This window comes from Dama dama, chromosome 12 (assembly GCF_033118175.1).
Source record: "Dama dama isolate Ldn47 chromosome 12, ASM3311817v1, whole genome shotgun sequence".
Classification (NCBI taxonomy): domain Eukaryota; kingdom Metazoa; phylum Chordata; class Mammalia; order Artiodactyla; family Cervidae; genus Dama; species Dama dama.
Genome location: NC_083692.1, coordinates 76,675,146 through 76,687,987, shown reverse-complemented (window position 1 = coordinate 76,687,987; position 12,842 = coordinate 76,675,146). Strand labels below are relative to the sequence as shown.

The window sequence follows — 12,842 nt, the reverse complement described above, 5'->3', positions numbered from 1 at the left end:
TGAGGTTATCTTTCTTTGCTTGATGAAAACCAAAATTGTGTACTTAATTTACTTTCAAATAATCAAGAGAATTTGCTGAACGGCTAATGTCTCTTTTGTTATGTATGTATGATGGGAGTTATGGGAGGTAAGTATGATGAATACTCCCAACAATCCAAAAATAAAAGACAAATTCCCAAATCTAATAAAGGGTATCATTGAAAATATCAAAGTCAGTATTATTCCCTACAGGATCACAAACAAGACAGGTAGACTATCAGTACTCCTATTCACTGACTTGATGGAGGGCCTGGGATCAAACCAGGAAAGGAAATAAGATGTATTAAGTTTGAAAAGGAGAAGTAAAGCTATTTTTATTTAGAGATCATAAGTTTGTATGTGTAGAAAATACAAAGTACCTCTAAACAAGCTGTTTAAGAACTAGAACCTATTAGTGCATTGATACAGTCACTAAACACAAAAAATCAATTTTATTTCTAGATTCTAGCAAAAGCATTAGAAAATGCAATTAAAATGTCATTTATCAAATGCTTGGGAACTAATTTATTATAAGGTATGCAAGTCCTCTTCTTGATTCCTCTCCAGTAACTCTAGAATAGTTTTGATTTGGGAGAAAAAAATGACAGATTATTATAGGGAGATGAGAAACATCCTCACTTCTGATGTCTGGGGTAACTAACATAAACCATGGCCTGGTACTCAGTGGTGACCAGTCCTTGCCACCTACAGACACTGATATCAGGAAAGACCATTTCCTAAGTCTGCTCAATGAAATAGTGTTTTCAAAACCCCAACAAAAGGTTGGTACCATCTATTTGGCTGTTTAATTGAATCTGTTCTCATATTGACAGGTATCCAGCTCTGTTCTGGCCATTTCAGAGCACAATTAAATCCCTGTATTCACATTTTTCTTAACCCAGTTAACCCTAGCTCTGGATTTGATGCTGGGCATTTAGGTCAATTAAGGTAAAAAAATTTATATGAAATAAAAGATAAAATTGTTATATCAATAAGTAGTCTTGCTTCCCAGGTGGCTCAGTGGTAAAGAGTCTGCCTGCCAACCAGGTGGATTATTTTTATTTACACATCATACATTTGTATATGTAGAAAATACCCCTGCATTGGGAAGATCCCCTAGAGATGGGAATGGCAACCCATTCCAGTATTCTTGCCTGGGAAGCCCATTGATAGAGGAGCCTGGCGGGCTACAGTCCATGGGGACGCAGAGTTGGACACGACAGAGACTAAACAACAGCAACAATGCATGTCCTCTACAAAAATCTTAACATTAATGAAAGAAATTAGGACATAAATAAAGAGGCTATGGATCCAAAGACTCCATATGTTAAGATGTCAATTGTCCCAAATCAATTCATAAATTCAACACAATCCCATGAAAATTACCTCAATCTCTTGTGGTAGAAGCTATGTATAACTTATGTGGAAGTAAGAAAACCTAGATAAGCCTTGAATAAGACAAACAAAGCATCTCTTGCATTTCCAGATTTCAAAATGTGTATGAAGCCCCAGTAATTAAGAGAGAATGGTCTGTTGGTATGAGGATAAAATAAAGTCAATAAACAGAATCAAGTCCAAAAGGAGGTCATAATGCATGTGTCATCAATTTTTTTTTTTTCTCTAAAGGTGCCTATGCACCTCCATGGGGCTTCCCCTGTGGCTTAGCTGGTAAAGAATCCACCTGCAATATGGGAGACCTGGGTTCGATCCCTGGGTTGGGAAGATCTCCTGGAGAAGGGAAAGGCTACCCACTCCAGTATTCTGGCCTGGAGAATTCCATGGACTGTATAGTCCATGGGGTTGCAATGAGTTGGACATGACTGAGGACTTTCACTTTCACTTTTAAAGATGCCTATGCAGCTCCATGGGGGAAAAGTTGGTCTTTCTAGGATAATAGCTAGAATAATTGGCTATTTGTATTTTCTGGAAGTACCAGTGTTTTGTAGCTTTCTGTGTATAAGTTCTGTACATGTTTTCTTAAATTTTAGCTTAAGGATTTAGGGTCTTTCTTGAGTCATTGTAAACAGTATTATATTATTAATTTAGATATCCACATGTTTACTGCTAGTATATAGAAATGCATATTATTTTGTGTTTATCTTATGTATCCTGAGACCTTCTGAACCTACTTATTAGTTGTAGGAGCTTTGGAGGGTATATTCTTCGGGATTTTCTACATAGATAGAAAATAGTGGTAATTTGACTGCCTTTCTGGCTTATAAGGTTGATCATATATTTACTTTCTTTACTGCCCTGGTTACAATGTCCAGCACTGTGCTGAAGGAGAGTGATTAAAGCGGATATTCTCCCTTTGTTCCCTTCCTTAGGGAAAAGTATAGTTTTTTACCAGTAAACATGCTAAGAGCTGTTGAGGAACTTCTCCATTATTGCTGTGTTTCTTAGAGTTTTCACCATGGTTGACTATTGGATTTTGGCAAATGCTTTTTCTACATTGCTGCTGCTGAACTAGCTCATCTTATTGTTGACTCACAACTCCTCCACTTCCCATTAGAAGTCCTCCTCATCTTCTTTGTCTTGGGCCAGGTATGCGTGTAGCATGATGGCAAATGACAGCTACTTCTCTTCAAGGTCACCCAGTATTGTGAGACTGAAGGAGAATGAGACAGACAAGTCTTTGTGGGTTCCAAGTATCCTCGCAGTTTAAGTATGACTTTATGTGTCACAGTTTGTCCATGCTTTTGTCCTCATCAAACTTTCCTTTACAAACGTTACTCTAAGCTCACTTAAAGTGAATTCAGGCTCAACATCAGATATAAAATAACAGCTTTGTACAGACTTGTCCACCAGCTCTAGCTATTGCCTGAATTCTAGTCCTTATAAGTAATCTCTTATTCTACATCACTCATGGTTCTGCTTTTCTGATTGTGCCCTGACATGAAGTCTAAGAGGAAGTGACTAAGCAAATGGTTTTGATGGTGACTCCACACAACTAGACCCAGGTTTGTGATGAAGTAAAACTGCCAGTTTCGAGTATTATGGGACAAGTTTTCAAATCTAGACAACTTTACACATGTCCTGTATGGTTGACTTAAAGTCAAAAATTCAAGAGGAGAATGTATTTGTAGAAAGTTACTTTGGACACCTGTTTCCAATGACATGGAAGGAGCCTTTATCTAGAATTAAATCTTCTGATCCAGACCACAACTTAAACAACCACAGGACCATCATTTCTTGTCTGGGGTCTGTGGGTGTGAATTTCAGCTGGGGTCCTTCAGCAGGGGGGCTCTCTCTTATCAAGCTCTGGGTTTTTGTACAGCTTTTCCTATTACTTCAAGCACTGTGAGCTTAGGGAGAGCACAGAAGTACTTTGCAGAATCTTCCAGCTGTAAGGATGAAATGATGAGGCTGATGGATTTATCTGCTTTCTGGAAGTTTACAGAGTAGCGGCCATTCCTTGCATTGCTGTCTTCTGAATACTGATGAATAAGGGAAGTCATCTGTCCACTGGGAAGTTGCTTGTACCAAATAAGGTAGTAATTTCTCCAACTTGTTTCATACCGACAATTCAGGGTGACTGACTGCCCCACTTGACTCGATATATCTGGCTGGTCTTGAGTAACTTTCTGGGCCACACCAGATGCTGTGGGGAAAAAAATCAGAAAACAAAGATGAAGCAGTGAATAAAATAGTGTAGGAGTTATTTAGGACCCAAAGACAAAAAATTGAAATCATAAGATGCTTGCTTGCTTTTCTCCATCTTTCCTTTCCTCCCCAAGTCCCTGTGAAGCACCAATGCCTGTGTGCAGTCCTTTTACCCTGAATAATCACATCCGGGTTTGGAAGCATTCCTACCAGGGAAGGTGAAGGCCAGAAACACCCAGAGCAGACTGGAGAGCGGCATGAAGCATGGATTTCCCTGAACAAATGCGCTGAGTTCTCCCTCAGGCTGAGAGTTCAGTGTCTTTTAAGTGCCCGACAGCACATATACATACTACCCAGTACCCATGTGACTCCCCGCAACAGGAAGTGGGGGGTGTCATGTTCATAGACCACGTGGTTTGTGCATGCATGGGAAAAAGTCTGGCTCACCACAAACCTTTACTTTGTCTGCTTGTTTTTTCCTGGTCATTAAATTAATCAGATCCTGAAAGAAAGCATGAAAAAAAAGCAATCAGTATTAAAATTTAAACTGAATGGAACTGAATATTAAGCAAGTTGACATACATTGATAATTATTCAGCAAAATGGTTTTTCCAGCTGATTTAAAATATAATTTACTATAGCCTATGAAATGTTCTGTTATCTATTAACTGGTCATTTATTTAGCCTATACTTACTTTTCTCCATCCAGAATCTAATGACTCTTTAAGAAAACTTGCTTCTTGGTGAATGGAAATTTTATTCAAAATAATTATTGTATCTCTTTGTCTTTGTATTGAGTTCTATGACTCTATTTAGGTTTTTCAATAAATAAAGTTACTTCACCATAAATGACAAAAAATCAGTCCATCTAACTTTCAGTGTCTATTCAGTTTTAAATTTTGAATGAAATTATACAGGAATAAAATATTCTTTTGAAATTCAAAATTGAGTCTTATTTATTAGACTTTGAGGAAGACCAGGATATTCAGTCCTGTCCCCTCCACAAGCAGAATTGCATTTATTAGATCATGTGTCCTGGAATTGTCCTGATTTCACATTTTCTATGTCAGTTGTCCAAGGTGTTCAGTCTCACTTGTTAGTGGCTCATTATTTTTCTCTTTGTAAAATAAATTCAAGATAAGTATGCCAAATCTTTCTGTGACATAATGCTGTAATGCTCTCCTACAAAAGCTGGTATCTACAGGTTTCAAACACTTTGTTGTTGTTCAGTTGCTAAGTTGTGTCCAACTCTTTGTGACCCCATGGACTGCAGCACACCAGGCTACACTGTAATTCAGTATCTCCCAAAGTTGCTTTAATTCATGTCCATTGAGTCAATGATGCTATCTAATCATTTCATCCTCTGCCTCTCCCTTCTCCTTTTGCCTTCAATCTTTCCCATCATCAAGGTCTTTTCCAATGAGTTGGCTCCTCGTATCAGGTGGCCAAAGTACTGGAGTTTCAGCTTCAGCATCAGTCCTTCCAGTGAATATTCACAGTGATTCCTATTAGGATTGACTGGTTTGTCTTCCTTGTAGTCCAAGGGACTCTCAAGAGTCTTCTCCAGCACCACAGTTCAAAAGCATCAATTCTTCAGCTTTCAGCCTTATTTATAGTCCAACTCTTACACCACACATGACTATTGGAAAAACCATAGCTCTGACTATACAGACCTTTGTCAACAAAGTGATGTCTATGCTTTCTAATATGTCATCTTAAGCTTCCTAGGTGGCACTAGTGGTTAAGAACTTGCCTGCAAATTCAGGAGACATAAGAGATGTGGGTTCAATCCCTGGGTCAGGAAGATCCCCTGGAGGAGGGCATGGCAACCCACCCCAGTATTCTTGCCTGGGAAATCGCACAGACAGAGGATCTGGGAGGGCTACGGTTCACAGGGACGCAGAGCCGGACATGACTGAAGTGACTTAGCCCACCTGCAGGTTTGTCAGATCTTTTCTTCCATGGGGCAAGCATCTTTCAATCTCATGGCTGCAGTCACTGTCCATAGGGATTTTGGAGCCCAAGAAAATAAAATCTGTCATTGCTTCTACTTTTTCCCCTTCTATGTGCCATGAAGTGATGGGACCAGATGCCATGATCTTAGATTTTTGAATGTTGAGTTTCAAGGCAGCTTTTTCACTCTCCCCTTTTGCACTCATCAAAAAGCCCTTTCAGTTCCTCTTCATCTTCTCCCATTAGAGTGGTATCTTCTGCGTATCTGAGGTTTTTGATATTTCTCCCAGCAATCTTGATTCCAGCTTATGATTCATCCAGCCCGGCATTTCACATGTTGTACTCAGCATATAAGTTATATAAGCAGGTTGACCATATACAGCCTTGAAAGACTCCTTTCCCAATTTGGAACCAGTCCCTTATTTCATGTCCGGTTCTAACTGTTGCTTCTTGACCTGCATCCAGGTTTCTCAGGAGACAAATAATGTGGGCTGGTATTTCCATCACTTTAAGAATTTTCCACAGTTTGCTGTTATCCACACAAAGTTTTTAGCATAGTCAATGAAGTAGAAGTAGATGCTTTTCTGGAATTCCTTTGCTTTCTCCATGATCCAGTGAATGTTAGCAACTTGATCTCTGGTTCCTCTGCCTCTTTGAAACCTAGCCTGTACATCTGGAAGTTCTTGGTTCACACACTGCTGAAACCTAGCTTAAAAGATTTTAAGCATAACCTTACTTGCATGTGAAATAAGCACAATTGCATAATAGTTTGAACAATCTTTGGCATTGCCCTTCTTGGGACTGGAATGAAAACTGACCTTTTCCAGTCCTGTTCAAACACTTAGTATATGTCAGTACCACCGAAGCTGATGATTGAAGTTTTGTATACTGTGCAAGATAATGAAGTATATATCTCTCAATCTTCCACTTAGTTTCGTCATCTTAATAGATGAATTAATTTAAAAGAACCAAAAGCAAATAAGCAAATAGAAAAGGAAGTATAGACACAGTCTCCAAATCAGTGCCAGTTCTTAAAATTTAAGGTCAAAAGAACTCATTAATGAGTGATGCAGGGAGGAGAGTTTATATGTAGTTGAACCATCTACTCTTCTGTCCCATTTGAACTCTGAGTGACAGGCAGCTGATGTCCTGGTTTCTAATTATTTACAAGGAAGCAGGGGAGACCACAAATGCCCAGAGAAGTCTGGGGAGAAGAACGATAATACATATACTATATGTATCATTATATTATATGTATCATTTTATTATACATATCACATGATTTTATATCCACCTTTTTATGCATAGCTGTGAAATTTATCCCATTTGTAGGTTCTTGTTACTACCACTAAAATTAAGATACAGAATCATTCCATCACCCTGAAGAACTTACTTTGCAGACCATCCCCACCTCCACAACCCTTGAAAATCCCTGAAATCTGCCGATGTTCTGGTTTCCATTTATTTGTAACTAAGCAGAAGAGACCACAAAGGATTGCAGCAGCCTGAAGAGCAGCCTGATATTCTAAAATATATATGCTAATATAATAATTACATATACATACCAGGAAGTTGATATTGCTAAAATTTTATTAAAATACAGATCACAATCTGATACCTCAGTTTTATATGCACTCTGGTTTTGATGCATAGCTCTGTGAAACTTTATCACATGTATAGGCTCTTGTTACCACCATTAAAATCATGACATAGAATTGTTCCATCTCTCTAAAGAAACCCTCTTTGCACACCCTCCCGAGGCCTGCAATTCTTTACAATCCAGGTCACTACTGATCTCCTTTCATCTCTGTATTTTGTCCTGTTGAGAATGTTGTATAAGCAGAATCACACTACATATACAGTCATAATAATCCTATAAGTATAATCATATACCATGTAGCCTCTGAGATTGACTTTTTTACTCAGCATAACATCCTGAGATCTATCTAGACTACTGCATATATCAATAGTCTGTTCCTTTTAGTCACTGCAGACTATCCCCAACTTATGATAATTCAATTTAGAATTTTTGACTTTACAGTAGTGAGAAAGTGGTATGCTTTCAGTAGAAACCATACTTGGAATATTGAAATTTTATATTTTCCTGGGCTAGCAACATGCAGTATTATGTTTCCTGGTGATTCTGGGCAGCAAGAGTGAGCTGAGCTCCTGGCCAGCCTCAAAATCATGAGTTTAACAACTAACACATTTACAGCCATTTCACACCCGTATAACCATCCTGATTTTCACTTTCAGTACAGTATTCAATACATTACATAAGATTTTCATCATTTTAGTATAAAATAGACTGTGTGAGATGATTTTTTTCCCAACTGTAGACTAATGCAAGTATTGGCCACATTTAAGGGAAGCCTAGCTTAAATATATTAGATGGATTTTCTTTTTTTTTATTTTAATTTACTTTTATTGGAGTATAGTTGCTTTACAATGTTAGTTTCTGCAGTGCTGCAGAGTGAATCAGTTTTAATGTATATATTTATCTCCACTCTTTTATAGATCTCCTTCCCGTATTAAACGAACTTTTGACTTCCTATTGTTTCAACTTAAAATGATTTATTGCAAAATAACCCTCTTGAAGTTGAGAAAGATGTATAAATAGTATTTCATTGTGTGAATGCACTACAGGATATTTATCTGTTCATTCAGTGAAGATCACTGGTTGATTTCAAGTATTAAGAATTCTGCAAGTGAATATTTAAATGTATTTGAAATTCTTGGACTATTTTCTAGAATGACTGGGCCATTCACCCACCAGCAAAACATGAGTGATCCAACTTCTCTGCATCCTTGCCAGAACTTGGTATTGTCAGTATTTTTAATTTTAGCCCTTATGATATATGTGAAGTGGTGTCTCTTTGTAGTTTTAATTTGGATTTTCTTAATATAAATTTAGGGGTATAGTCTTTGTATTTTCTACATAGATAATCATGTTACCAGCAAATAGTGACAGTTTTACTTCTTATTTCAACTCTATAAGATCATTACATCTACTTTCTTTATTGCACTTGCTCCAACATCTAGCACTGTACCGAAAGAGTGACAAGAATGGACACTCTGGCTTTTTTCTCTTTCTTAAAAAAATTATAGTCTTTTACTAGTAAGAATAACATTAACTATTGAGGAAATTCCCCACTATTCTTGTGATTCTCAGAGTTTTCATCATAATTGACTACTGAATTTTTGCAAATCTTTTTTTTCTGACTAGATTAATATGATGATATGGTTCTTCTTCTCTACCCTGCTAATATGGTGAATTCTATCCATTAATTTTCAATATTAAAGTGTCTTGCACCCTTGAAAGAAATTACATTTGTGCTTGGTGTATTATTCATTTTACATATCAATGAATTTTACTTGCTAAAATATTTTAAGAAATTTGTGTCTATCTTCTAGATAAAAGATATTTCCCTGTAGTTTTCAGTTCTTTATTGTATTTGTCTGATTTTGGCATCAGGGTAATATTAGCCTCATAAAATGAGTGAAGAATTATTTTCTTTCTATTGTCTGCAAGAAATTGTGTATAATTCATGCTAATTCCTCTTCAGTGTTTGACAGAATTCTTCAGTGACACTGAGTCTGGGGATTTTTTTTTATTAAAAATTCAATTTCTTCATAGACATCATGACTTCAGCTTTCTCTGGGCCCTGCTCTGAGGAGAGATGAGGAGGAGCGACCCCGGAGCCCACAGTGAGGTTTGGGGACAGACAGCAGGTGCTTCCAGAGCACTGTCCCCTTGCCCAGAAGTAGGTTCCTACGTCTGAGAGCTGGGCAGCGGCGAGGTGCAGGGAGCTGTGCTGTCTGGACTCTCCACACCGATCTGTCCATCTCTGCTGCGTCTTCACTTCTCCACCCTTAGCTAATATCATCAAGAGGACAGGACTGCCCCCAGGCCTCTGCTTATACCCCTGTAAACTGTAAAATGTGCTTGAGGAATTGCAGTATGTGGTGAAGTTCTCTCCTTCTTGCAGGAGCAAGAATTCAGGAAAATGCTTTATCTGTTGTCCATTCATTTCTGTTCAGAAAAGCAGTGAGAAGTAACAGAGAAAGTCTGATTAGATGTTTATTCTCTCAGCTGTCATGGTCTCTCTCATTCTTCTTGTGTATTTTCTCCTTCTTTCCATGTCTCTCTCCCCAACTCTATCTCCCACTTTTTAGTTTTCATTTTCTTCTCAACATCCTTCTCTCAGTCAGAAAGTCCCCCTCCTACAGTTGCCTGCAGATAAGATTCCTCTGTGCTGAATTTTCAAGGAGCAATCAGGGAAACCCCAAACTCATGTGATACTGGCATCCTTAAGATCAACACTGGTGCTAACAGTAGCATCTCCCTTTTCTTCCTCTTCAGAAAGAGTTGCTGAATCTGCCTGCTCCTGAAAGGGTTTCCCTTGTATCAGCTTCTTCCAGACCTATAGAAACCTGGTCTATACTGCCTTTGGGAAATAAAAAAGAAAGGAATGACTGCAGTTTGAGACAGCCCATCACTTACCACCATGTTACCCACCCATCTTCCCCAGGGTCTATATTTGCAGATGCTGCCCCTCTGTGACTGGATCAAAAATTTCTGATCCAGTAATACCTGGTAAATAGTGGTTACTCAAACATTTCAATGATAAATAAATGTGTACATTTACTTATGTGAGAATTTGAATGCAAATGTCTCAAAGAGTAATTTAGTTAATTCCTCTTTAAAGTAATTTAAAAATGTCCTTCCAAGAATGTAAACATTCAGGAGTTGCTTGTAGCTATTTAGAAATGTTACCTATGGAAAACTGTGTTAGCCCCAGTAGCCCTTGTTCTACCATTACAAATTATCACAAATGTGATGGCTCCAAAAAGCAAAAATTTGTTCCCTGCAACCTGGAGGTCAGAAGTCTGATGACAAGGTGTCAGCAGGAACACACTCCTTCCAGATGGTCCAGGAGAGACTCTTTCCTGCCTCTTCTGGCCTCTGGTGGCTTCAGGTGCTCCTTTGCTAGTGACTGTACACCTCCAGCCTCTTCCTCCACCGAGAAGACTTCACGAGGCCTTCTCACCTGTGTGTCTCTTAAAAGGACACGTCGCTGGATTGAGGCCCCACCAAGATAATCCAGTATGCTTGGATTTTGACACCCTTTTCTTAATTCCATTTGAAGAGTTGCTTTGTTAAATAAGTTCACATTCACAGTTTCCATGGGTTAGGATGTGAATGTATCCTTCGGGGCCCGCCCTCCAACCCACTATAGGGTCCTTAATGTCTTTGAAGTGTTGCCATGCAGTTATATAAATGGTAGACATCTCAAAACTTCTTTAAAGTCAAAAGTAAATGTGAATCTGAATTACTTTATGTGTAGAAACAGAAAGAGTAGCAGGTTTAGGATGCAATGGAAAAGAAAAATCCCATGAGTTTACAAAGTTCTTTGAAATGCACTTCATTGGGATAACTGTTCCTTTTCAGGCATGTTGGATTTGAACCTCCAAATGAAGACAAATCTAGCAATGCTATGTTGCTAAAGGCTCCACCTCCACCCTAAAAGAGCAAGGGGTCTGGAGCAGCACTTGGGGATGCTTTAAAAGTTCCCTGGTCTTCATGCAGATCAGGAGCCCTGCCGCAGTTTACACAGAAGGATGTAAACCAAGACAGACCAGTCACCCCCAGGAGAAGGCCGTGCTTTCCCAACTCACAGCATCGTATTTGCTGCAGCCTATCTCCGGGGCTTGTGCTGTGAAGGAGATATTTGCTAAATGAAAAAAAGGGAACCTGACTGTGCTTTGGTTTGTGGACTAAAAGGAATCTCTTCATGCCTCGTAGGAAACAGTTTGAATGAATATAAATATAAGATGGCCCTCAGTAGCAAATATTCCTTTCAAACCATCCTAAGAGGGGATGAGATCTAAGAATATTATAATTAAAAGTTAGCAATATTATCCTCTAAGACTTCACATAAGAAATAATGTTGCTTGAACTGGACTGTAAAGGTTGAGTACATATATGTGTTTTGAACAAGTACTTGGGAAAAACCATTCTGACCAAAGAGGACAGCATCCGCAAAGGTTCAGATTAAAGAAAGAGCTTAATACCAGCATAAATGGTTTTATTTTAAAGTGGCTGATGTGGCAGAAAAGGGTGAATGAGAAAACCAAAAGTAACTCAGGGAAAAATTGTACATTGCCTTGTAATTCTTAATATAAAATTTGATCTTTACAATTTCTAATGGTTCCTCATTATCCAAAGATGAGCATGAAGTGAGCTAATTTCATGTTACTGTTGTTATTATTGTTGTTATTGTTATTGTTGTTCAATCGCTAAGCTGTGTCTAATTCTTTGTGACCCCGTGAACTGCAGCACGCCAGGCTCCTCTGTCCATGGGATTTCCCAAGCAAGAATACTCTAGTGGGTTGCTATTTCCTTCTCTAATATATGTATAGTTTATCTATATATGTATATATATATATATGTATAAACTCTGTGGTCATGTAAAAGTCAGATTCAAAGAGTTGAGAGTAAAGGCAGGAAGAGAGTGAAGAGGCCTTTGCAGTTATCCAAGTGAGAGGTGCTAAATGCTTAGATTAGGGCAGTTGCAAGGAGTATAGAGATGAGGAAATGGATGTGGGTGTTATTTGAGAAGTAAACTGACTTGACCTTGATGATTATTAAGGCCTATGTGCTTCATTAGCATTCTGGCGCCAGTTTGCCACAAGGAATGTATTTATTCTATCAGCTCACGTGGAAACTGGTGGCCAAAGTTGCCTCCAGTGATCCTTGCTTCCCGATACCTGGGACCTTGTGTAGCCCCCGTGCGCACTGAGTCCAGGCTCGCTGCGTGACTTGCTGGAGTAAACAGACGAGCAGAATTAACATCATGCCAGTTCTGAGGCGAAAGGGGGCGACTCTTTGGCAGTAGACATTTCTGTGATTTTGGAAGCCCCGAGGCACAATGTAAGATGCCCAGCTTCTCTCAGGGCCACAAAGAGAGATCACATGTATGGGCCATGGTCACTCCTGAGAACGTCTGAAGAAGAGATGAGTCCGGGCCTCTGAGGTTTCAGGTGCAGGTGAGCCTCAGCTTCCAGTCAACCCGACTAATTAAGTGAGTAAACTGAGGGATTCTAGTGCAGTTGAGCCCCCTTTCACCGCATGGAGCAGAGGTGTCATGAGATAATTAAACAGTGAGTTTTGAGGTGGTTTGTTGTGCAGCAAAACACAATGACACTACGCCCGTGAAGAGAATCCTGTTGAAGACTTGTAAGATATTAGCAAGAATGAAAGGTGT

The 12,842-nt window shown here is 38.9% G+C and overlaps 1 long non-coding RNA gene and 1 gene segment (V, D, J or C); one reads left to right on the top strand and one right to left on the bottom strand.

Annotated features, from left to right (window-relative positions):
• The window catches only part of LOC133067351 (uncharacterized), a 39,393-nt gene that overhangs the window by 1,108 nt on the left and 25,443 nt on the right, over positions 1-12,842 (top strand). The gene's annotated exons all lie outside the window — the stretch shown is intronic.
• Positions 3,273-3,924, bottom strand: LOC133065868 (T cell receptor delta variable 1-like). The segment is given in 2 exon segments: positions 3,273-3,619; positions 3,832-3,924. Coding segments are annotated over 2 exon segments (396 nt in total).